The sequence below is a fragment of the Alexandromys fortis genome, unplaced genomic scaffold, assembly GCF_014885135.2.
Source record: "Alexandromys fortis isolate MF-2015 unplaced genomic scaffold, M_Fortis_MF-2015_v1.1 scaffold_242, whole genome shotgun sequence".
In the NCBI taxonomy this organism is placed as follows: Eukaryota; Metazoa; Chordata; class Mammalia; order Rodentia; family Cricetidae; genus Alexandromys; species Alexandromys fortis.
Genome location: NW_026068123.1, coordinates 107,460 through 131,424, shown reverse-complemented (window position 1 = coordinate 131,424; position 23,965 = coordinate 107,460). Strand labels below are relative to the sequence as shown.

At 50.7% G+C, this 23,965-nt stretch overlaps 1 protein-coding gene across 1 annotated transcript in view; it reads right to left on the bottom strand.

Moving 5' to 3' along the window:
* Nucleotides 1–18,494, bottom strand: part of Elavl3 (ELAV like RNA binding protein 3) — a 30,542-nt gene extending 12,048 nt beyond the window's left edge. Inside the window, exons 1-3 of the mRNA XM_050125511.1 lie at nt 18,459–18,494; nt 7,915–8,131; nt 7,591–7,694 (exon numbers count right to left, since the gene is read on the bottom strand). Of these exons, the coding sequence (XP_049981468.1) occupies nt 7,591–7,694; nt 7,915–8,131; nt 18,459–18,494 (357 nt within the window). The remainder of the gene's footprint in view (nt 1–7,590; nt 7,695–7,914; nt 8,132–18,458) is intronic.
* Nucleotides 18,495–23,965: the final 5,471 nt, after the last annotated feature.

Below are 23,965 nucleotides of genomic sequence, written 5' to 3'. Positions count from 1 at the left end.
TTCTCAGCTTTTTGTTTTTTAACACTAATTTGTTTTGTGTGTGCGTGTGTGAGTGCAGCGGTCACAGGACCTCTGGGGTGTGTCAGCTCTATCCTTGTACCATGTGGCTCTCAGTAATCAGGTCTGGCAGCAAGCTCTCCCATCCAGTGCACCCTCTCGCTAGCCTGCTAGGACCCTAGCTCAGGTGCTTTGCTCAGGCTTGGGATTTGTACGCATTCTGGTAAGGTCATTCCATTTGTGTCACTAGAGGACACATCTCACCAACTCTGCAGCTGCTCGCAAGTTGACCGACTCAGCCATTCAGAGCACGGGACACTGGGGAGCATTGTGGAGTGGGGAAGAAAAGTCTGCTTACAGAGTATTCTGGAACCCCGTTCATTGTGTCCTTATCAATGCCCTGGAGACTGGATACTGAGGCCCCGCCCACAAGTGTCAATGGGGTGACCAGTCTGTGGTGGTAGGTTTGTGAGCACCCCTCCCCTTCCCTCCTGCCGAGGTCTGCTTTCCGCTGCTTCTATTCAAACCTCTAAACTGAGGGAGATAGGAACCATTATCACGGCTGGCATTTGTTGGGGAGATGCATTGTGAAGCTGTATTGCTTCATTACAAATACCTAATTAGGGGCTGCTCTGCTGAAATGGGTCAGGGGTAAAGGTGCTTGCCACCAAGCCTGAGGACCTGAATTTGATCTCTCAGTCTCACAGGGTAGAAGGGAGACCTGGCTCCCAAAGTTGTCCTCTGGCCCCCACACACACCAAACTAAGTAAATGTAATGAAATTCTGAAAAAGAAGTAACTAATTAGGACCCGGGCTGTCACAAGGAACAAGCGGAAGCCACCTCCACCTTTTCCCCATGGGCCGGGTGTGGCGGCACACTCCTGTCACCCCGGCACTCCAGAGGCAGAAGCAGGCACATCCCCGTGTTTTCCAGACCTGTTTGGTCTACACGGCATACTTCAGGCCACCCAGGGTTATATAGCGAGAGCCTTTCTCAAAAAAAATCCTGAAGGACACTCCCAGAGGCCTTAAGGCCACTGAATGAAAATTTTAGTACCAAGGTGGGCTACCGTGAGTTGTTGGCCAGCGAGGCCCTACAAACCGTGGAGTCTTTGCTCCTGCTGTCGGTTGTGTGCCAGGACTAAACACCCAAATTTAAGAACTACAGTTGAGTGTTTGAGGTTCCTAACTCCAGCGCGGGCTGTGGGGGCTCTGATCATTACCTGTAGCTGCTGTGGTCAATGTTTCTGAGACAGGGTCGGGCTGAGACAGCCTCGGGCTGGGGGAGTCTGGAGGACTGTGTACACCAGGCTGGCCTGCTCACAGAGATACAGAGCTCACGAATTAGAGGCGTGTGCCTCTGTGCCCAGTTTGGAATGGTGAGTTTTGGTCTTGCTATGGAGTCCTCGACAGCAACCCTCCTGCCTCAGCCTTGAGTGATGAAATTATAGACATGAGCCACCACACCCAGCTAGGGGTGGCATCTCCCTGTCTTTCTTAAGTCTGTGTACGGAGAGTTAGCTACTGGCAATGCTCCAGTGTGTGAGAGAAGGACAGCCATAATGTTGGTCCTCACTTTCCCTGCCTTGGTCTCTCGTGTGCCACTGCAGATACGAGGGCACCTGGCCTGTCAGCCTCCAGAGTCCCTTGTCTGTGGTCCTCTTTGCAGGTGTCCACGGCCAAGCCTGTCTTTACCTGCGCCCTGGGGATTTAAAGTTAGGTCCTCAGACCTCTCTGCAGGAAGTACTTTACACACTGGTGTACTGGTTTCCTCCAAGACTAAACATCACATCCTTCTGGAAGATAAATAACTCAAACGAGCTTCAGGAAGTCCCTGAAACTGACCAGAATCAGCAGGCCCCTCCTTGCTAGAGTAAACCATAAAAGTTGAGAGTTCCCCTGAGACTTGCAGAACAGAGCTGCAGGAAGACGCTGAGGTTTAGACCAGCTGAGGCACCTGCAAAGGACACTCTCCAACCTGTGCAACTGCCTGCAGGCTGCGCAGTGTGCTCCAGGTTCCCATCCATGCAGGGGTGGGCTTTGGCGATGCAGCCATCTTTGTGTCATTTCTGCTGCTGTAAGTTACTCATTGACTCACCAAGTTGGACACTGGTGGTCTCTGTAGTTTGGTCTGCCATGGGTTCCCTATGTGGGTGAGTAGACATGTGTGTTGTGTCCCTCCTGGATAGGGACACAGCAGAAGCAGGGGTGAGTTAGGGCGGAGTGAGCACACAGTCTTGGCTATGGGTAGCAAGACATGCACGCAGCAGACTGAGCAACCTAAGGGGGAGCCTCCAGGGAGGAAATTCCAATACAGCTGTCTTCTCCTGTGTGCTGTGTGCGGCGAGAGCAGCTGCATGGTTCTTGCTCTGGGTAGAGACAGGGAAACAGGTCTGGGGGAGGAAGCCCAGGACGGCAGTCTTCATCTATGAGGTATGGGGTGGCGATGCCTGCTTGCTAGGCAGAGGGTACCACAGGAGTATATGGAGGTGCTCTGAAGACAGTTAAAAGTTCAGAGGAAAATTTGCCCTCTTTAAGGCGAGTGCAGAAGTTCTAAGAATGCCCAGCAGTGCAGCAGAGGCTGCCTGGCCACTGCTGTGTGTAGTTCGTGACCTGAGACTGAGATGGCAGCCTAGCGGGAGCTTGTCTGTGTGAAGGACGATTGCAACAAGAGGGAGAAGGAACGGCAGCAGCCTCCTCGTCAGCCTCGGATTTGGAGAGAAAATTAGATAAAGGAGGGGCCGAGAGAGAGGTGGAAAAGAGAAGATACTCCACACGTCCAAACTCTAGTCGGAAAATAGGGGAATCTGTGATCTGATGTACAGAGGGGCCTTCCAGTGATCCAGTATGAGAAGCTGGTGTGACTTGGAATACTCAGTACTCGAACTTCTGAAGTCAAGGAGGGCTTTAAAGCCAGCAATGAAAGAACCTATCACAGCCTGGGTTTGTGAGGTTGTGGGACAGGAGAGGGGATGGGAGCAGCCAGACTGCTGTGGAGGGAGGAAACTGAGTCATATAGCTCCTCACCCCTCCAGGCAGAGGCTGCACACCCTGAGACGGCGTGAGAGAAGGCAGTCCCAGACGGACTGACAGAGCCATTAGGACAATCTCCATCTGGGGTCCCCATAAATGTCCGGGAATGGAGGGCAATTGAGGAGAGAGAGGCACTCATGAGGGAACCTGGAGCAAGAGAAGCTGTGTGGGAACCCCAGTCCACTGAGCCAGCTGGAACTGTGTTCACAGAGGAGTTAGGGGAAAGGTTGATCCAGCGGGGACCTGGAGGCTGGTGTGGAGCGTTAGTGGCTCTGCTGAGCTCTCTGGTGGGGCAAGGGCTGTGTGGGGTAGGAAAGGCTTTGGTACAGCTCAGTGACTTAGACCAGCATGGAAAGGAAGTTCATAAGTAAAAGAACAACCTAGAGGGGGCCGGAAAACGTAAGGCAGAGGCAGAGGCCCTCTGGCTACTCAGAGACAGATGTAGTAGGATTTGTGGCAAGCTGGAGCTCCTAAGCAAAAGACTGACAGAGTCAGATTGTGTGCTGAGGAGCTTCTGCAAGGCTGTGAGCCTGAGGAGCAGTTCACAGAACCGTGATGGAACAAGACAGGTGAGGACGGTCAAGCCTGCCCCAGGGCTGGGTGATTACCCCCCCTCCCCCACTAAGGAGTGTACATTTCTCTCCAGCAAAAGGTTATGTTAGGGGTGGAAATGGTTTGCCCAGTCAGGAACTTCCTGAACAGCCAGGAATGATGAAGGGGGAGGCCACAGCCACTGTGCCAACCCAGGGAGCCTGCGGGTGCAGCAGGGGAACCTGGACCACATTCACCTGTGGCCCTGAGTAGTGCTGAGCAGATTAAGACAGGCCACTGATAGGTTAGGGTGGAGAGGTGTAGGGTGGCTCTGTGGAAGAGCTCTGGGATATGGAAAGGTAATGGCTCAGAGAGAGTGACCGAGGGTTACAGAGAGCTAATTAAGTTAGTGTCTCCTATCCATGATTTGTACCCAGCCTTGATCTGTGAAGGAAGCAGCTGGTACAAATAGATGGAACTTTTTTCTTTTTTCTTTTTTTTTTCTGTTTGTTTTGTTTTCGTCTGTCCTGGAACTAGCTCTGTAGACCAGGCTGGCCTCAAACTCATGGAGATCTGCCTGTCTCTGCCTCCCGAGTGCTGACATTAAAGGTGTGCGCCACCACCGCCTGGCTTGGATGGAACCTTTCTGTGCTGTTTCAGACCTTGCTTATGTTTACTTTGGTGTCTTCCTAGTTGTGAACTCCTGAGATCACCTGGCACTTGCTGAGGACAGGTGACAGCAGACTTTCAGAGTGCTTCACCACGGTTGTCTTTGTAACCCCACAAAGGTTGTGCGATGGGGGTTCGGGATGTTGCCTTGTCCTGTGTAGTCTCTGAAAAAAGCCTTGTTAACAGGTGACATAATGTTAACCTCTGAGGGTTTGCAGATTTGGAAAGACTGGAGAGACAGACAACCAGGTGTCTGCTACTTACCTCACAACACTATGGGACTTGGTTCACTGAAAAAAAAAATCCCAAAGGACACTCCCAGATGCCTTAAGGTCAGTGAATGGAAATTTTAGAACCAAGGGTGGGCTACCTCCCTGTGAGTTGTTGGCCAGCGAGGCCCTACAAACCGTGAAGTCTTTGCTCCTGCTGTCGGTTGTGTGCCAGGACTAAACATGACACCCTGTTGCTGGAGACACCGCAGTTCGTGCTCCGACTGTAGGCCATGGGGAAACTAACCTGGGACTGGACTGCAAGCTCCCATCTGCTGCCTGCTCACACAGTGCCAGAAGGGGCCACATGCTGGCTGCTGGTGGTGTACTGTCCTCAACATTCCTGAGTGTCTGTGGACCCTGTGTGCTGAAATACTGACGCGCGAGGCAGGATGGGCCTGATTGTGCAGTAGTTGCTCAGTCAATATGGGCAAGAACAATAGCCATTCAACTGGACTTAAGGCCAGCTCCACAAGAGAGTACAAGTACGTCTGGTACTGTAAACCAGACACCTGTGGCTGGGGAGGTGACTTGTATGGTTCTTCTAGACGGGTACGATGTGCCTGTCAGACCTTCTAAACGTGTGGTGGCACCATAGATCACTGTTGTCACCCTCCACTCATGACTGTGAAGCTCCTGAGAACAAGAGACTTCCTGTGGCGTGGTGGCCTGTTTCTTAGCCACAGGTTGGCACCTACAGTCACCCCCACCAAGGCTCAGAGGTCTTTGCGGAAGAGGGGCAGACATTGCGCAGAATGGAAGAGCAAGAGGTCAGGTCGTGTTACAGTTTTCTCAGAGATTGAAACATCCCATCCTTCCAGAAGCTCCTCAAGCAGGAAGATAAATAACTCAAACCAGCCTCAGGAAGTCTCTGAAACTGACCAGATTCAGCAGGCCCCTCCCTGCTAGAGTGAGCATTCCTCTGAGACTTGCAGAACAGAGCTGCAGGAAGACCTGGCCTGGGAGAAGCAGAAACCAGCCGAGCTGCCTGGAAGAGGGTTAGGCCACTTGGGCACCTGGAAGGATGCTCTCCAACCTGTGCAGCTGCCTGCAGGCTGTGCAGTTTACTCTGGGTTTCCAGCTCTGTGAGCTGTCACTCATACTCGGATGGGCTTTGGTGTTCTTCTTGTACCCCCTACACCAGGATGGAACCTGGGGCATCCAAGTAGCTGAAACCATTTTGGCCCAAATCTGCCAGGGCAACAACATTCAGGCCTGACCAACATAGTCGTGAGAAAACCAGCAAGAGGCTGTCTCATAAAGTCACAGCCCTACTGACAATATCGAGACCTCCAGAACTAGAGTAAGAAAACCATCAGGTGCTGACCGCATGCCAACCCCACAGCATAGCCCACAAACCTGGCCCAGGCCGACACACACATACACACAACCACACCAAGCCATACAATATCTTGTTGCAACAGACACATCCCCTTGTGCACCCTGGAAGCCACAACAGGAACTGTGGTGTCACGAAGCACACGTCACACGAACACCAGGTTCCACACACAGTTGTCTTGTCTGATGTTTTCTGAGATGGTCTTGTGTAGCCAGGCTTGCTGTGAAACCAAGGATGATCTTGAACTTCTGATCTTCTTGCTGCTTTGTCTAGAGTGCTGGGATCACAGGCTTGTGTCACCAGGCCCAGTGTATGTGGTGCTGGAGAGCCAACCCCAGGCCACCATGCATGCTGGGTAGGCAATACTTGCAGAAACTGAGCCCCAGTCCCCAAATCTTGTGCATGAGTACGAGTGTGTGTGTAGGTCAGGGGTCAACCTGCCTCACATTCCAGTACTGGGGTTACAGGCAAAGTCCACCAAATCTGCCTTTTTCATTTTTTTGGCAGGGTCTCATATAGCTATGGTTGACCTAGAACTTGCTGTATGGTCCAGGCTGGCCCAGCTCACAAAGACCTGCCTGCTTCTACCTCCTGAGTCCTGGGATTAAAGTTATATGCCACTATGCCTGACTTTACATACCTGGCTTGTTTATTGGGGTTCTGGGAATCAAAGTCAGGTTTTCAAAGCACTAGAACAGCTGAGCTGTCTCTCCAGGCTCCGCCCCTAATCATTCATTTGTCCGTGCTTCAGATGAAAGGCAGGCTGGGTAAGCACTCTGTCCCTGAGCCACACTCCCAGCCCCACAGCCGTCTCACAACAGTCACCCACAGTCACTGTGTCCCACAAGTGCGGAGTCACAATCTGCTGCTTTGCACACACCTGCAGATTTACTTACAGTCACTGGGGTCTATTCTCACGCCCCTGGGGCTTCTGGATCAAGCTTACAGTACACAGACTCATCCAGTGGTACCATTATTCCCTTCCCCCCACTCTGGGGAAAGGAAAAGATTCCTATACTTCTGTTCCCATGATAAATTGGGTGCCAGATGGGCACCCTCAGCTTGGCCTCCCCAGGGGTCCTAGAGCAGATTTGAAGGGTGGAGCCCAAACACCCCCAGGCCAACTCAGAGAGGGGGTTTCCATGGTGATTCTTCCCAAGGGAACTTGGGCTCACATGGTCCCAGCTGCAGCTGCTGAGAAGGGAGGGCATGGGGGAGGGGCAAGGCACAAAGGTGGGGGAGGGGCGCTGCATCCTACCCCCTCCCCAGTCCCTAATTAGATTCCAGATGGCAGATGGGCCCCACCTCCTTTTCCAGTACAAAGACAAGGAGGGGTCTGCCTGTGGGGTCTTGGTCACTCTGTCCTACCTCCTGGGCCTGGCAGATTCCCTAAGTCTTCTTACTGTTAGTAATGTCTCCAGTCAAGGGGGTGGCTCGGCTGGTAAAGGCAGTTGGTGCCAAGGCTGACCATCTGATTTTGATCCCTGGGACCCACAAGGTGAAAGGAGAAAACCAATTCCCACATTTGCTCTAGCGTTCACACATACAGGGGCACATGTGTGCCTGTTCACACATACACACAGAATAGTAAAATAATAGTAATCCCTCACACTGATGGGTGAGGGACCAGGCTCAGAGAAATAAAGCCGGGTGACCAATAAGGAAGAGAGAGAACCAAAGCTTCAGAAGGAAGGAGGCAGGGGGCGGAGACAACAGTGAGGGGCAGGTGTCATATGGGGTGGGGACACTCACCTTGATGGTCTTTGTCTGCAATTTGAGGCCATTGAGGGTGTTGATGGCTTTGTCTGCATCATTGGGGTCAGAGTAGTTCACAAACCCGTAGCCCAGGCTCTGCCCTGCGGGAGGACAGAAGAGTGACTTCTCTCGTCTGCCCAGTGTCCCCAGCACACCTTGCCAGACTCTAGCTTCCCACTCGGATTTATCCTCCCTATGTGTTCCCTAGAGAACCACTTGGCTCCATCCATCCTGAGCTACCCCATCTAGGTCACTAGTTTTTCCAAGGGTACTTCCTCCCTGCCTGCCACCGGAGGCCACACACAGAAAGAGTCCCCACACCTGTGATCTTATCCCGAACCAGCTTGCAGGATTCGATGTCCCCAATGCTGCCGAAGAGACTCTTGAACTCGTCCTGTGTCATGTTCTGGGGTAGGTAGTTGACGATGAGGTTGGTCTTGCTGTCATCAGTGGCTCCATTTGTCCCAAGGAGTGGCCCGTTGGGCAGGGCCGGGCCGGCCGGCCCCCCCCCAACCTGAGACTCCATGGCCCCCAGTATCTGCTGGAGAAAACAGGTCGCACCCGCTCAGTCCCCATCACTGAAAAGAGGGATTTGGGGGATGCATTAGGCATAGGCATGTCTAATATGGTATGAACTTAGTCAAAGGAGGGGATGACAGTTTTCATTGGATTTTGTTTGTTCATTGGTTTGTTCTTTTTTGGGGGCGGGGTTTCTCTGTGTAGCCCTGGCTGTCCTGAAATTTACTCTGTAGACCAAGCTAGTCTCAAACTCAGAGTCCCCTTGCCTCTGCCTCCCGAGTGCTGGGATTAGCTGTTTGGTGGTCTCTTTGATTTGGAGATTTTCTGGCTGTGTAGCTGAGGCTGACCTTGGATTCACTGTGCAGCTCAGTCTGGGTACACGATATTTGTTGAGACACTGGCTTACTACATAGACCATGCTGGTCTTGAACCCACAGAGATTCACCTGCCTTTGCTAGGATGACAGGTGTATTCATTCGTCTTCTTCTGTGAGTTATTTGTGGGGCAGGAGAGTCAGCACAGAAGGTAAATGTGTCGTCAAGCCTAAAGACTGAGCTCTGTCTCCAGAGTCCAATAAAGGTGGATAATAAAGAAATTCCATAAAATTGTTCTATGACCTCCACAAGTAGACCATGACATGTGTGCACTACACATGCACACAAACCAAAAAGTTTAAATGTAATACATTTTAAAATTAATTTAAAAAAAAAGCGCTGGGCGGTGGTGGAGCACACCTTTAATCCCAGCACTGGGAAGGCAGAGGCAGGCAGATCTCTGAGTTCCAGGCCAGTCTGGTCTATAAGAGCTATTTGTAGGACAACCTTAGCTACACAAAGAAATCCTATCTTGAAAACCCAAAATAAATAAGATAAACGCTTTATGTGGCTAATTATAAATGCTTTATAAGTGTCTTACCTGTGTATAATACCAACACTGAAGAGACCTGAACTAAACACTGAGACCTGGGCCTTCTTTTTTTTCTCTCTCTCTCTTTTGGCAGGGTTTTATGAAACCCAGACTGGTCTCAACCTTTGAACTTCTGATTTTCCTGCCTCTACCTCCAAGGTGATGAGATTACAAGAGTATGCCATCACACTCCAGACCCTGTCTTAAAACCGAATCCAAATATGGTATGAGGGAAGCAGATGTGCCTAAGACGGGTGAGTCTACTCCCTAACCTGTCAGCTATGGTCTGGATAGGCTGCAGTGTGCCCACAGAGGTGTGGATGTGCTAAGGGGGCTAAGCTGGGAAGTGGCAGACCCTTTAAGAAGGTGGGCCTAGTGGGAAGTAATTAGGTGGCTGGCGGCAGGGACCGATGTCCTCCAGGGACCCTGGCCAGTTCCCTCAAGAGTGGGTTGTTTGGGACTGGAAAGTGACACGCAGTTGAGCGTTTGATTTCTTCAGTCATTGGGGTCTGTCAGGTGGCTCACGACCACCTGTGACTCCAGCTTCAGGGGACAGGGTGTCTCACTGGGCCACCCCCGGTCCCTTTCAGACTTTGTGTGGAAAGACCATTCCATGTGCCTGGCCTCTGAACACAGCAGTTTCTTCTTTCTCTGTTTTCCTGTCCTTCAGAAGGGATGGCATGGTGGCACCTCCATTGCCACTTCTCTGCCATACTGTGATCCAACCAAGGGGCTCCTAGAGGATGAACTGATGGGGCCACCTACTCTGAGACCTTCAACCCCCGAAGCAAAGCTAAGAAAATCTCTTTTGTAGCCTGACATGGTAGCACATGCCTGTAATCCTAGCAGCAGGGAGGCTGAGGCAGGAGGATTGCCGCAGTTTATGGTGAGCAGGGCTGCACAGTGAGGCCCTAACAGAAACAAAACCGCCCTCAGAGCGCTTTCTTTCTTCCTAAAGTTCAAGTCTTTGCATTTTATTTGTTAATTGCGTGTGCAGCACGCACGTGCCAGGGCACACATCTGGAGGTCAGAGGACAACTTGGGAGCCAGGGGTCAAACTCAGGTGGGTCAGGGTTGGCATCCTTTGCTCGCAGAACCAACTCGCTCATCCTTCTTTTCTTTCTTTGGTGTTTGCCTGCACGTACATCTGTGTGAAACTGGGGTTACAGACAACTGTGAGTCGCCATGTAGGTGCTGGGAATTAAACCCAGGTCCTCTGCAAGAGCAGCCAGTGCTCTTGACCCCTCAGTCATCTCTCTACAGCCCCACTCTTCTTTTCTTTTCTTTTTTTCAATTTACTTATTATGTACACAGTGTTTTGCCTGCAGGCCAGAAGAGGGCACCAGACCTCATTACTGATGGTTGTGAGCCACCATGTGGTTGCTGGGAATTGAACTCAGGACCTTTGGAAGAGCAGGCAGTGCTCTTAACCTCTGAGCCATCTCTCCAGCCCCCTCACTCTTTTCTTTATAAACATTCAGTTTCAAGTATTTTGTCACAGCAAGAGAAACTGAGGAGCGACTTCATCTAAACAAGCGAGCAGCTGAAATCAACTTGGGACTTTTCAGAGCAAAGAAGGAGCAAAGAAGGAAAATAGTTAGTTGCAGCCTTCGTGGTGGTATATACTTTTAATCCCAAAATTTAGGAGACTAGCCTGGTCTACATATCAACTTCTAGATTAACCAGAACTACACAGAGATCCTGTTTTAAAGACAGAGGGAAGAAAAAGAAATAAAAAAAAATCAAACCAAAACAAAAACTGGAAATGTAACACTATTAGTAACCTTAAGGCCACAGCCAAGTCCTCTCTAATAGGATTTGTTTTTCTTCTCCGACCAGAAGCAACCCTCTCTGAAATGTGTTAATATTCTTTCTTTCCTGCATAATTTTCCTATTAGTTATTTACCCCATAATTTCTCTGTGAGCTATTTGTTTTGAATTTCTTTCTTCTTTTTCTTCTTGTAATGGACCCCACATTGGGCACCAAATGAAGCATAATTAATAAAAACTCAGAGAGAGAAATTGGGGTTCAACATGAAAGTCAGAAAAGCAAAATAGCCAGCCACTGGCTCTTGCTTCGACCTCAATCTGAAAATGACGATCCTGCCTCCAGGAAACCTCAGAATGAGACTGTGTCTGAGAGCTGTCTCCTCCCATCTTACTATCCTCTCTAGCTCTGGCATTAAAGGTGTGCACTACTACCGCCTGGTTTCTGTGGCAAGCTAGTGTGGCTACTGGGATTAAAGGTGTGTGTCATTGCTGCCTGGTCTATAAGGCTGGCCATAGTAGCTGTTTTACTTTTCTGATCCTCAGGCAAGTTTTGTTTATTAAAATAAAATGAAATGCCACTACTTCTTGTTTTCTTTTGTAAAACATAAAACATCTACAAAGAATGACTTTTATTTCTTAATTTCTAGACTGTATCTGTCACTTTTTGTGGAGACTGGGAGCCCATCGCAAGGGTCCTGATTTCCTGGTGTTAAAGAAATGCTTAAAACAAAAAAAGCTAATCAGGGTGTGGTGGTGCACACCTTTAATTCCAGCACTGGGAAGGCAGAGGCAGGTGGATCTCTGTGAGCTCAGTGTCATTCTGAATGCCAGGCTACCTGTGAACCAAAGTAAAAAACAGAGAAAGGTGGGCAGGACAGTGTGTGTGTGTGTAATTCCAACACCTAGGAGACTGAGGCAAGAGTACCCATAAACTCAAGACCAATTTGAGCTACACAGACCCCGTATCAAAAAGTCAAAAACAAGCTGAGCAGTTTTAATCCCAGCGCTCGGGAGGCAGAGGCAGGTGGATCTCTGTGAGTTCGAGGCCAAGCCTGGTCTATAGAGCTAGTTTCAGGACAGACTCTAATACTACAGCAAAACCCTGTCTCGAAAAACAAACAAAAAAACAGGGAGTTAGAGAGACGGCTCAGTGGCTAAGAGCAGATCCTGCTCTGAAAGACCCAGGTTCAATTCCCAGCACCACAGGGCAGCTCACAGCCATTTGCAACTCGATTTACAAGGGACCTGACACCCTCTTTTGGCTTCTAGGGATTTTGGTACATTTGGGTGCACATAAACTCATACAGGCACACAGATATACACATAAATACAGAATACATAGATCCTTTTAAAGCCCCAAACAAACAAACAAACAGGCAAATAACTAAAGCTTCAAACCTTTCACAGCTCCACAATCGTCTTAGCTACAGATAATTCTTCCCCTGGGCTGGCAAGATGGCTCAGCAGACAAGGCTTGGCTCCAAGCCTGAAAGCCTGACTTCAATCCCCCAGGACTTATATGGTAGAACGCGAGAACCCATTCCTGCAAGTTGCCTTCTTACCTCCTCCACATGTGAACCATGGCACACACATGCTAACACATACAATAAATAAATGCTAAACAGCCAGGCTGTGGTGGTACATGCCTTTAACCACAGCACTGGGGGTTAGAGGCAAGCGGATCTCTCTCTCTTTTTTTTTAAATTTATTTATTTATTATGTATACAATATTCTGTCTGTGTGTATGTCTGCAGGCTAGAAGAGGCACCAGACCTCTGTGAGCCACCATGTGATTGCTGGGAATTGAACTCAGAACCTTTGGAAGAGCAGGCAATGCTCTTAACCACTGAACCATCTCTCCAGTCCCTGCAAGCGGATCTCTTAAATTCAAGGCCACCTTGGTCTGTAAACCAAGTTTCAGGACAGCCACTGCGGTTACACAGAGAAACCCTGTCTCAAGAAACTAAAACAGAGATAATAAATACTAAACAATTTTAAAGTGCAATTGAGAGATTTTCCCTACGCGAGCTTTACCAGTTAAGATGATTTTGTGCAGAAGTTGGAGGTGGTGTGGTGGCACAGAGACATGAGCCCCAAAGCCCTTGGGGGCAGAGGCTGAAGGTCCAGCATAATCCTCTCCTAAAAGAGAGTTCAAGGCCAACCTGGGCTACCTGAGATCCTGCCCCCCCCCAAAAAAAAGGAAAGAAAAAAAGAAAATTGGCCAGCAAGATGGCTCAGTGGGTAACGGCGCTTGCCTCAAAAACCTGATAGCCTGAGTTTGATCCTCAGATCCTACATTGAAATGAGAGAATCAAGGTTCTCAGTTTGAGCTCCAACAGTTAAATTTTTTTTAAGAAGCAGCATTTTATTTTGATCTAGATTTATCCTTTCAGCAGGGATTGAACCTGAGTTCACTGCATGCCGAAGAGTACGGCACACTGTGGTATTTCTCTCGCCATTTTGTTTTCTTTTTGAGTGGTCTCAAACAGACCAAAGTAGCCCAGGATGACCTTGAACTCATGAAGCTTTGAGTGCTGGGATTTGGGGCAGACGTCATCACACTAGGTTGCTAGTATGATCTATGGGACAGAATTCAGTGCTTTCTGCACAGCAGACAAGCACTCTACCAACTGAGCGGTGTCCCAAACCTTCCCCACCTTTTTTTAAAAAAATAATTTATTTATTTTATGTGCATTGGTGTGAAGATATCAGAATCTGGAACAGACAGTTGTGAGCTGTCAAGTGGGTGCTGGGAATTGAGCCTGGATCCTCTGGAAAAACAGCTAGCGCTCTTAACTGCTGAGCTACCTCTCCAGTCCCCCCCTACACATACCTTTTAAGATGGGTCTTATTAGCTGTCTAAGGTGTCCTCAAATTTGCAAACCTCAAAACTCCCAAAGAGCTAGGACCATAACTGGGTTCCCCAGTACCGGTTGTACCAGGTCTTTAAAGAAAATATTGAATTTTATTGAAACGTTTTCTGTATCTATTAAAGTAACTTTTGTGGCTTTGCTGTGTAGCCCTAGATGGCATGGGAAGGTTTGGATTTATTTTTATTCTTTTTAATTATGTGTCTGTGTGTGGGTGTGTGAGTGCAGATGCCATCAGAGGTCAGGGCCTCAGATCTGCTGGAACTGGAGTTAGAAGCAGGTGTGAGACTTGGGTTCTGGGAATTCTGGTCCCTTATAAGAGCTGTAAGTGCTTTTAACTTCTGAGCCGTCTCTCAACACCTCATTCCTCTCCCTCCCTCATGGTCTCTCTTGGTCTCTCTGTGTATCTGTCTGTCTCTGTCTCTGTCTTTTCCAGATAGGGTCTCGCTATGTCTATGTAGATCAGACAGGCCTCAAACTCACAGAGATCCATCTGCTTCTGCTTCCACAAACGGTGGGATTGAAGGTGTGTGACAAACTGGACGTGGTGTGCCTTTAATCCCAGTATTTGAGAAGAAGCAGCAGATAAATCCCTGAGTTAGAGTGCAGCCTGGTTTACAGAGAGTTCCAGGATAGCCAGGGCTACGGGGAGAAACCCTCTCTCAGAAAACCAAAAGCCAAACCAACCAACCAACCAAACAAGCCAAAATAGGTGTGTACTACCACGTAGACCTGATCTTTTCCTGTGCTTGTGACGGGATTTCACGTGAAATCCCGTAGCCCAGAATCCCCTGAGCTCAGAGTACTTCAGAGGGTGACCTTGAACTCCTGATGTTGACACCTCCTGAGTGCAGGGATAACAATTCTACTGGCTTGAATTTGTGACCTTTCTGCCTCAGTCCCCCTCGTGCTGTGTGACTGGGCCACTGTGGCCAGCATAATAAATGATTTTTGTATTTAATGCATTATTGCTACGGATTATATTGATTTCCAGTACCAAACCAAGCAACATAGGCAAACAAACCTGACTGTGTACACTTTCAAACATGTATTTTAGTAAATTTTGGACTCAGTATGGTGGCACAAATGTTTAATACCAGAACTCAGGAGGCAGAGGCGGATGGATCTCTGTGAGTTCCAGGCTAGCCTGGTCTACACAGGGAATTCCAAGGCAGCAGGGTTAAACAGTAAGACCCCATCTCAAACATTCTTTTAACCATATTTTGTTTTTAATTTTTCAATGTTGTTTATTTGCATGTATGTGTGGGTGCATGCACACCATGGACTTATGAAATGGTCGGAGGATAACTTGTTGGAGTCGGTTCTTTTCTTATACCATGTGGGTACTGGAGATTGAACTCAGATTGCCAGACTTAACTGCAAGCACCTGCTAGCCATCTCACCAGCCTGGTCATGCATATTTTAGTTGTATTTGTTTGCATTGCTTAATTTAGTTTGCTGATATGTTTTGTTTATTGGGATCTGGGAATTGAACCCAGAGCCAAGCTTACTCTGCCAGGCAGGTGCTGTACCCTTAGTTGCCCATCTACGCAACAGTTCTCATGTTTATGCTTGAGAGTATAATTCAGCTTGACACTTAACCAGTGTGTCAGTCTTTTGATACTGGACATGATGTTACTGTCTACAAGTTCACACTGAAGAACCACACAATCTTTAACAAAACGTGATCCCCTCCCCGAATCCGATGTTTATTTGAAGGCAGGATCTCAAAATGTAGACCAGGATGCCCTTGAATTTTGAGACCCACTGGCCTTCTGCCTCCTGAGTTCTGGGGTTAATGATGTGTGCCAGCATGTCAGGAAAAACTTCCTGTCTTAAATAGGGTTATGATTTTGTGTTGGGCCAACTTTGCAGCTCCTTGTGGCCACCCCGCCGGCTGCAAATTGACACATTTAGAAGACGGGAGCTAATTCTCCTAGGATGGGTGAGAAGTCTAAGGCTCAGAGACCATAGGAAGTTAGTGAGTCACACAGCATGTTAGTGCTGGCACTAGACCTCAGATGTGGGCCTCCCTCCACTGAAGGACACGTTCGCTTTCTCTAGGTGAGATGGCAGTCACTAAGGTTGTATGGCTTTAACACTCAGTTGATGTCTCTGAATATACCCCTTAGATTCTTGAGACTCTGTTTTCCCCTGCAGCAAAAATCAAAACAGTTGGAGTTGAAGAGATGGCTGTACAGTTAGGAGCACTGGCTGCTCTTCCACAGGACCTCAGTTTGATTCCCAGCACCCACATGGTGTCTCACAACCATCTGTAACTCCAGTCCTGAGGATCTGACTCTTTTTTCAGGCCTCTAGGCACTGAACTCATGTGATGATAAACACTCATACAAGAAGAAAGAAAGAGAGAAAGAAAGAAAAAGGAAGAATGAAAGAAAGAAAGAAAGAAAGAAAGAAAGAAAGAAAGAAAGAAAGAAAATCAAAGCAGTTGGTAATGACTCTGATGGGAGGGCTGTGTAAACCAGGTCTCAGTTCAGCTGGAAAGAGGGCTGGGATCTATTGGTAGTGTCTGCCATGCACACCAGAAGGCAAAGTGGCCAGCATTGCCTCCAGCTCTTCTGTGAAGTCGTGGCAAGGAAGGAGACTTCAAGATGGTTCCACAGGTAACGGTGCTTGCTGCCAGGACTGAGAACCTGAGTTCAATCCCAGGGCCCACAAGATAATGAGAACCAACTCCTTAAAGTCGTCCTCTGACCTTTCCACACTAATACTAGTACACACCCATACTAAATAACTGGGAAAGAACAGATGAAAGAAAGAAGAAAAGAAAGAAAGAAAGAAGGAAAGAGAGAGAGAGAGAGAGAGAGAGAGAGAGAGAGAGAGAGAGAGAGAGAGAGAGAGAAAAGGAGAGAGAATGTGTGTGTTTAACAGTGACCAAAGCTTGGCTGGGGATAATGTTCAGGGTATAGTGCTTGCCCAGCATGTGAGGTAGGGTTTAGTTCCTAGGACTGACAAAAGGAGGGGATTTTTATAATCCTATCTCGGTGTGTTGGCTTACCCCTCTAATCTCTGTAGCCTTGTACAGAGGAAGTGAGGCAAGATCACCACTGCAGCTCAGGGCTAGCCTGGGTTACAGAGAGTGGAGGATGGTGACACGTGGCTGTTAAGGAAGCACTAGGGAGATGGAGACCGGAAGATCAGAAGTTCAAGGGCATCCTCAACAGCACAAACCAATTCAAGGCCAGCCTGGATCAAAGGAGAGCCTCTATCAAAAAATATAAAATGAACTGGGCGTGGGGCATGTACCTTTATCCCAGCACTTGGGAGGCAGAGGCAGGTGGATGGATCTCTGTGAGCCAGCCTGGTCTACATAGTAAGTTCTAGGCCGGCCACAGCTATGTAGTGAGACCCTGTCTGAAAACAAAGAAACAAACAAAATTTAAACTGGGGAGCAGCAGTCCCCTAGGGTTCTGTGTGTGAAATGGCAGCAGTGCCTAGCCTGTTTCGGATGGACCTGCAAGACAGCACAGTGATCCAGCCCCCGGTGGCATGTATGCTGGCTCACCAGAGGTCACACTCACTGTGGTCAGTTATAGAGGAAACTGGAGATTCCTTCTTATTTTAAAGTAAGGGCACCTTCCATGGAGCCTAAAACCTGAGTTCCTCCCCTGGAACTCACACAGAGGAAGAATCAACTGTCTCAAGCTGTCCTCTGACCGCCACATAGGGGTGCATGCCAACATTCCACAATCTCCCTCACAGTAAATAAATCAAATATAAAGTAAATAAATTTGCCTGAGCTATGCATAGTGGCTCATACATGTAATCCTTGCACTTGAGAGTCTGAGGGAGGAGTATGAAAAGTTTAAGGTTAGGGCGTCGGTGGCGCACGCCTTAAATCCCAGCCCTCTGGAGGCAGAGGCAGGCGGATCTCTGTGAGATAGAGGCCAGCCTGGTCTACAAGAGCTAGTTCCAGGACAGGTTCCAAAGCTAAAGAGAAATCTTGTCTCAAAAAAAAAAAGAAAAGAGAAAAGAAAAGAAAGAAGGAAAGAAAGAAGAAAGAAAGAAAGAAAGAAAGAAAGAAAGAAAGAAAGAAAAGTTTGAGGTTAACCTGGCTAACCTGGCTATGTAATGACTTAAAGCCAGTATGGTAGATATAGCAAAGTCCTACTACCCCACCCAGAAAAAGAATTATGCTGGGCATGGTGGCACACACCTTTAACTCCAGAACTAGGCAGCTAGAAGCAGGTGAACCTCTGTGAGCTTTTCCAGGCCAGCCAATACTACAAACTAAAACCTTGTCTCCAAAAATAAAGCCCACATGCAGTATAAAAATGGTGGCTGGAGAGGCATCTTAGCAGTTAGTTTGTTTCCACAGGATGGCCCACAACTGTATCTCTAGTTTCAGTGTATCCACTGCCTTCTTCCGGCCTCTAGACCCCCTGCCCCCCCTGCCAGGCACCAGGTATGCACACAACATGCATATAGTCAACACACACACATATTATAAATAAATCTTAAAAATCAAATGTTTGAGACCAGGTGGTGATGGCACATTTCTTTAATCCCGGCACTTGGGAGGCAGAGGCAGTGGCAGGTGGATCTCAGTGAGTTTGAGGCCAGCCTGGTATACAAAGTGAATTTCAAGACAGCCAGGACTGTTATACAGAGAAACCCTCTCTCAAAAATACAACCAACCAACCAACCAACCAAGCAAACAAACAAGCAAACAAAAACAAATTTTTGATGTAGGTGTTGAGGTCTTGGGCCCAGAGTTTAACTCAAGCATTCACGTGAAGGTGGAAGGAAAGAACGGACCCCACAACATTGTCCCCTTACCTTCATAAACACCTGCTGCGGCACACACATGCCCATCATAACCACACACACGCTAACAAAGTTAAGTTTTTAAAAGTGGTTGGTGAGGGAGTTGCGATCTCTGCCAACCATGCAAGAGTGGTGCCAGCTCACACTGCCCAGCTGTGCATCCTCAGATCTGCTCCCTAAAGTTTCTTGGACTCCGGGCCACACTGTTGAACCTCAGATTACGGGTGCAGCAACCTGAGGAAGAATTTAAAGCCCTGTGTTAGGGCAGCTGGGCAGCATACTGAGATCAGTTAGTAAAGTCTGCTATGGGCTTAGTTGTGAGAAGTGGAAGTAGATTTGTAAGGTTCATGCCCCTGCCTCAGCAGTATTATTTAGAACCATCCCATGAGTCCACACACAACTGGTTCTCTCCTTTTGCCTTGGGGGCCCCAGGTATCGAACTCAGGTCGTTGTGTTGGTGGCAAGAGCCTTGACTTGTGGCGCCTTCTGGTTCTCCTGGCTCCTGACCTTGAACTTCTGAGTCTCCACTCTCACAAACTGGGATTTACAGGCTTGTATTAGCATGCCCTATTAGAGTGGAGCTGGGAATCCATTCCAGGTTTTGTTACATGCCAAGAAGCATTTACCCCAGCTGAGCTGCAAACCCTGCCCTTGGGGTAGCTCCTGAAGTCTAGACTTAAAAGGTCTTTGGTTACCTCCCCTGTGCTGTGGAGGCAGATGTGCTCCATCAAGCCCCGCTGCCTTTCAGTCTCTAAAAGGTTAACACCAGACTGGGTGTAGTTCAGAGGCAGGGCACTTACTCCCTCACACAAGCCAGGCCCTGGGCATCTTGAGTACAATAGGGTGAGGGAAAGGGTGTCATAGAGCGTCAATTCTGATGACCAATCAGCTGAGAGTGGCTACCCACAATCATCTGCTCAGAGTACTCCAAAGCCATTTAGTCTCTGGAGGAACATGTTCTGCATTGATTAAATCCTGGGCTTATTAGTAATGCCTGTCATGGGCACAGCAGTCAGATGGTGAACACTGCAAGGTTCCTAATATTCACTCTCCCTCCCTCTCTTTCAAATCTCTCTCTCTCTCTCTCTCTCTCTCTCTCTCTCTCTCTCTCTCTCTCTCTCTCTCTCTCTCTCTCTCTCTATCTATCTATCTATCTATCTATCTATCTATCTACTTATGTTTTTCAAGGCAGAGTTTCTCTGTAGCTTTGGTGCCTGTCCTGGAACTAGCTCTTGTAGACCAGGTTGGCCTCAAACTCACAGAGACCTGCCTGCTTCTGTTTCCTGAGTGCTGGGATTAAAGACGTGCGCCGCCACTGCCTGGCTTAGGGTTTCCTAATTTTAATACTATATTGATAGCACAGCCTATGTTTTGAGAACCTGCTACCCTGTTCTTTTTTCTTTTTAGGACAGGAATTAGACTCGGGACTCACACATACTAGACAGGTAACTTTGCCACCGAGTCCTAACCCCAGCTTTCTCATGAGAAACTTTCAGAAATTCTCCCAACATAGAACATTATGAAGGCATTTTCTCCACTGATCACAAGAGAAAACTGAGTCTCGGTGAAACAGGGATGGCCCCAGGTGAAATGGCAGAACAGAGCCAGTCAGATAGAGATGCCTGTGGCCACGCCCTAGGACCTGCTCTCCATCCCTGGTGTCCACAAACTGCAAGGACAGAGCCAAACTTGCAAGCTGTCCTCTGACCTCCATGCACACAAATAAGCAAATTTACAAGTATAATAAAAATTCAAATCTATGATCAAAGAATCAAAGATCAATAATAACGAGAGCCACAGAGCCCCAATGGCACCTGTGGCAGAGCACACGCTCAGCGTGCAGTGCTCAGGCCCTGCGCAGAGCCCCAGCGGCACCTGCGGCAGAGCACACAGCATGCACAGGCCCTGCGCAGAGCCCCAGCACCACACAGATGAACAGAAACAGCAAATGCAGAATGGCACGGCAGCCCTCAGCTGTAGCTCCCAGGACCTGGAACTCGACACAGAATCAAACCTGCCTTAAAAACAGAACTCAATAAAAAGACAACCCAACATCCGCAGAGAAAGCAGCGCTGAATGCCTGTTAACTTGTGGCAAGTATTGCTTCAGAGCATAGGACATCGTGTGTGCTAGGCATGCGGTCTTTAGCCTACTTCCTAGTTTTTGGAGCCCCACTGTGTGTCAGGCATTGAGCATGTGGAATGTGGATTTTTGTTTTGTTTGTTTTGAGACAGGGTCTCATTATGTAGCCCACTGTCCTGGAACTCCCTGTGTAGACCAGGCTGGCCTTGAACTCAGAGATCTGCCTGCCTCTCCTGAGTGCTTGGATTAAAAGGACTATGCCACCATGTCCAGCTACATGTTTTGAGACACGAGCACTATACCGAAAATAGAGACCATTTCTCAGATGGAGAAACCAAGGCCAGAGGTAATGGTTTAGTGTTTGCTGTGGAGCCTATCTTAGATAGGCCTGTGTGTGTGTGTGTGTGTGTGTGTGTGTGTGTGTGTGTGTGTGTGTGTATGTGTGCTTGTGTGTGCCACTGCTCCTGTGTGGAGGCCAGGGGACAACTTTTGGATGTTAGTTATTTTCTTTCACCATGTGTGCCCTAGAGATGGAAGTCAGGTTGGCACAAGTACCCACTGACCCCTGACTTACTGAGCCCTGAGTGTGGAGTTACCTACAGCTGTGCCCCCATGACGGTAGGGGTACCAGGGTGTGCTAGTTCTGCGGGTTTGCTGCCAGCCTGCTCACCTTAGTGCTTCTCCCTCCTCTCCCGCTTGAGCTTAGCTGGGCAGGGCCTGGTGCTCCTTTCACAGCTGAACCTACTGAGCCGCCTAAGCCGATAATGGGGATCGGATTGGCAGAAGCCACACCCGGCCTGTCCTGTAGTAACTGCAGCCTGGGTTGGTGGCACCCCAGTGTCAGAGGGGCCTTGAGGACTGGCCCAGGGCTGACTGAGCAGGACTTCCCCCCTCCCTTCCTGGCCCCTCCTATGGGTCTGTTTCTCTCTCTTGGCTTAACCTTTCCCCTCACTCTTTCTCATTTCCACTGCACCCCCCCCCCCAGCACCACACCACACACAGCTGAGGTAGGGATTTCTCAAAAACACACCTAAAGGCACTCGCTCCTCAGACCCCCTTGGCCTCCAGCTGGGCCTCTGGGCTCCAATCACAGTGACAGATGCCTGGATACTGGTGACAATAGGGCATTGAGTGGCTATCTGTGCAGGCAAGTCGGGCCACCACGTGGTGCAGACTGAGCCTCCTATTCCTGAACCCTTTGCCTTCTACTTCTGCTAGGGGCCTCACCGTTTCCATCCCCCTCACTTCCTCCTTCTTGAGAGTCCCCCACCACCACCCATGGGAATTCCAGGCCTTCTAGGGGCTCCAGGTCCTCCTGTAACCTCTGACCACACCCTCTTCTCTTTTGCGCATTCTTTTCAAGCAGAACAACAGAGGAGGGGGAATCAGGGGGGGGGTGCTATATTGCTATAGGGGTTCTGAGAGTTCCAAGGAGGCCACACTCCTGTTCTCAGACCTGAATGAGCACCTTGAGGCCCAGAGATGGTAAGGAATCAGCCTGAGGTCACACAGCACGATGAGCCCGTCTTAGGAAGGTTTCGGGGAGGAGGTGGTCCGGTCCCGGGGTCCAAGAGAGAGGAGGCCTAGGATGAACTATTGAGCTTCCTGACCTCCACTGTACTAGCCTCGACTCGAAAAAGAGGCCGGGAACAACACTCGGTGTGCAGAGACACACAGGGAGAGATCTCCGAAGAGCAGAAAAGGTAGGCTGGGCGCGGGGACCAGACAAAGGACGCGCGGCGGCGCGGGGAGCTAGTCGCTCAGGGAGGCGGGGGTGGAGCCAGGGTGCGGTGAGCACTGGCCAGCCCCGCCCCGGGACACGCCCGGGTTACCGGGTGGAGGTCCGAGGGCTCGCTCCAGGCCAGGTCCTGGGGGCCTCGGGGCGGGGCCTGAATGGGCGTGGCAGGCAGGGCGTGTCACGTCGGGCGGGGCCGCGAGTTCGGGAGCTGACCAGCTCTGAGACTGCTGAAAGCGAACGCGCGCCGGCCGAGCGGCAAGAGTTGCGGGCGCGTTCAAGGTCACCCCGAGGCCCTGAGCCCTGGCCTGGGGAGGGCGCGTGCAGCAGGCCCGATGGGATGCTGCTGCAGCCCCTCACCCCCTCACCTGGAGACAGTGCCTAGGGAACGGGAAACCCCTCTCTTGTCCGCTCCCCCCCCCTCGCAGCCCCGAGGCCCTGCGCGAGGCTATGGCCCGCGAAGAAGGGCGGAGAGACAAAGAGACCACGGCGGTGGCAGCGAGGCCTCGGGGCGCCCCCTCCTCTCTCCTCCCCGCTTGCCGCAAGGTCGACGGGGCTCGAGGACGAAGATGCCCGCCTCTCGGGCGCGGCTGGGGCCCGGGGTAGCGCAATCCGATTACACCCCGCCTCTCCATCCTCCCCCCCCCAAAAAAAAAGCTCTCGGAGAATGCCGTGAGGCCCTTGCCCGGACCAACAGAAGGCCACCGCGGCCCGCGTCCTCCTGGGCGGCCTACGGGTCTGGGCCTGGGATGCTGGAAACATCCTCCGCGCCGCGGCCCCTCCCCCACAGTCTTCCAGTGAGGGGCCATCCCGACCCTGGGGTAGCCGAGGGAACCCCGCACACAGCCCAGCTCGCCAATCCTCTCAGGCCAGGCTCTGCTCCCCAGAACTCCGGATGCGACTCTAACCACTCTCAGGCCCGAGGAACGGTCCTACCCCCCCACCCTCAGGCCTAGCTAGGCCTGGTCCTACCCCCCCCACCGCGTCTCCGTGGAGCCAGACTCAGCCCCTCCCTCTCGTGTTCGTCTCGCAGCGACAAGGGAGTACCTACAGTGACCATTCTTGTGTGCCCGGCGGGCGCGGTCCGTATCGAGGGCGGCTCCGGGGTTCGTGCACTCCTTGGGGGGCGCCCGGTGCTCACGCCGGGGTCCCGCCCGGGCGTCTGCGGTTGCGGACGCTGCAGAGGCGGAGACGGAGGCGGCGGCGCCCTCGAGGGCCGGGACCCGAGCCTGGGGATGCGCGCGCCGACGGTCGGGTCCCCAGCGGCAGGTGGACTGAGGGAGCGGGCGCGCGGTGGAGGACGCCCAGTGCGCGGCCCCGCGGGGCCCGGAGAGGTCGCCCTTCTCAACTAAGATCTCGGCAGTTCTGTGGTGGGCCCTCGGTCCGGCCTGTCCCGTGCCGGGTGCGGGGTGCCGGGTGCCGGGTGTCGGGTGTCGGGTCCGCTCCTGTCGCCCGCCCGCCCTCCCTCCCTCCGGCCCGCGCTGCGCGCTCCGCGCTCTGGGTCGCACCGCCGCCGCCCCCAGCCCTTTATAGCGGCAGCTGCCAGCGCCGACGTCGCTCATTGGCTGGGAGGGCGGGTCCCCGCCTCCTCCCGGCTCCCGACGGCGCGGCAGGTGGAAGCGAGTGCGCGCCGGCCGGACTCTGCAAGCCGAGAATGAATATGCTGAGGCCTCACATCTCGGCTCCCTCGTCCTGTTTTGAC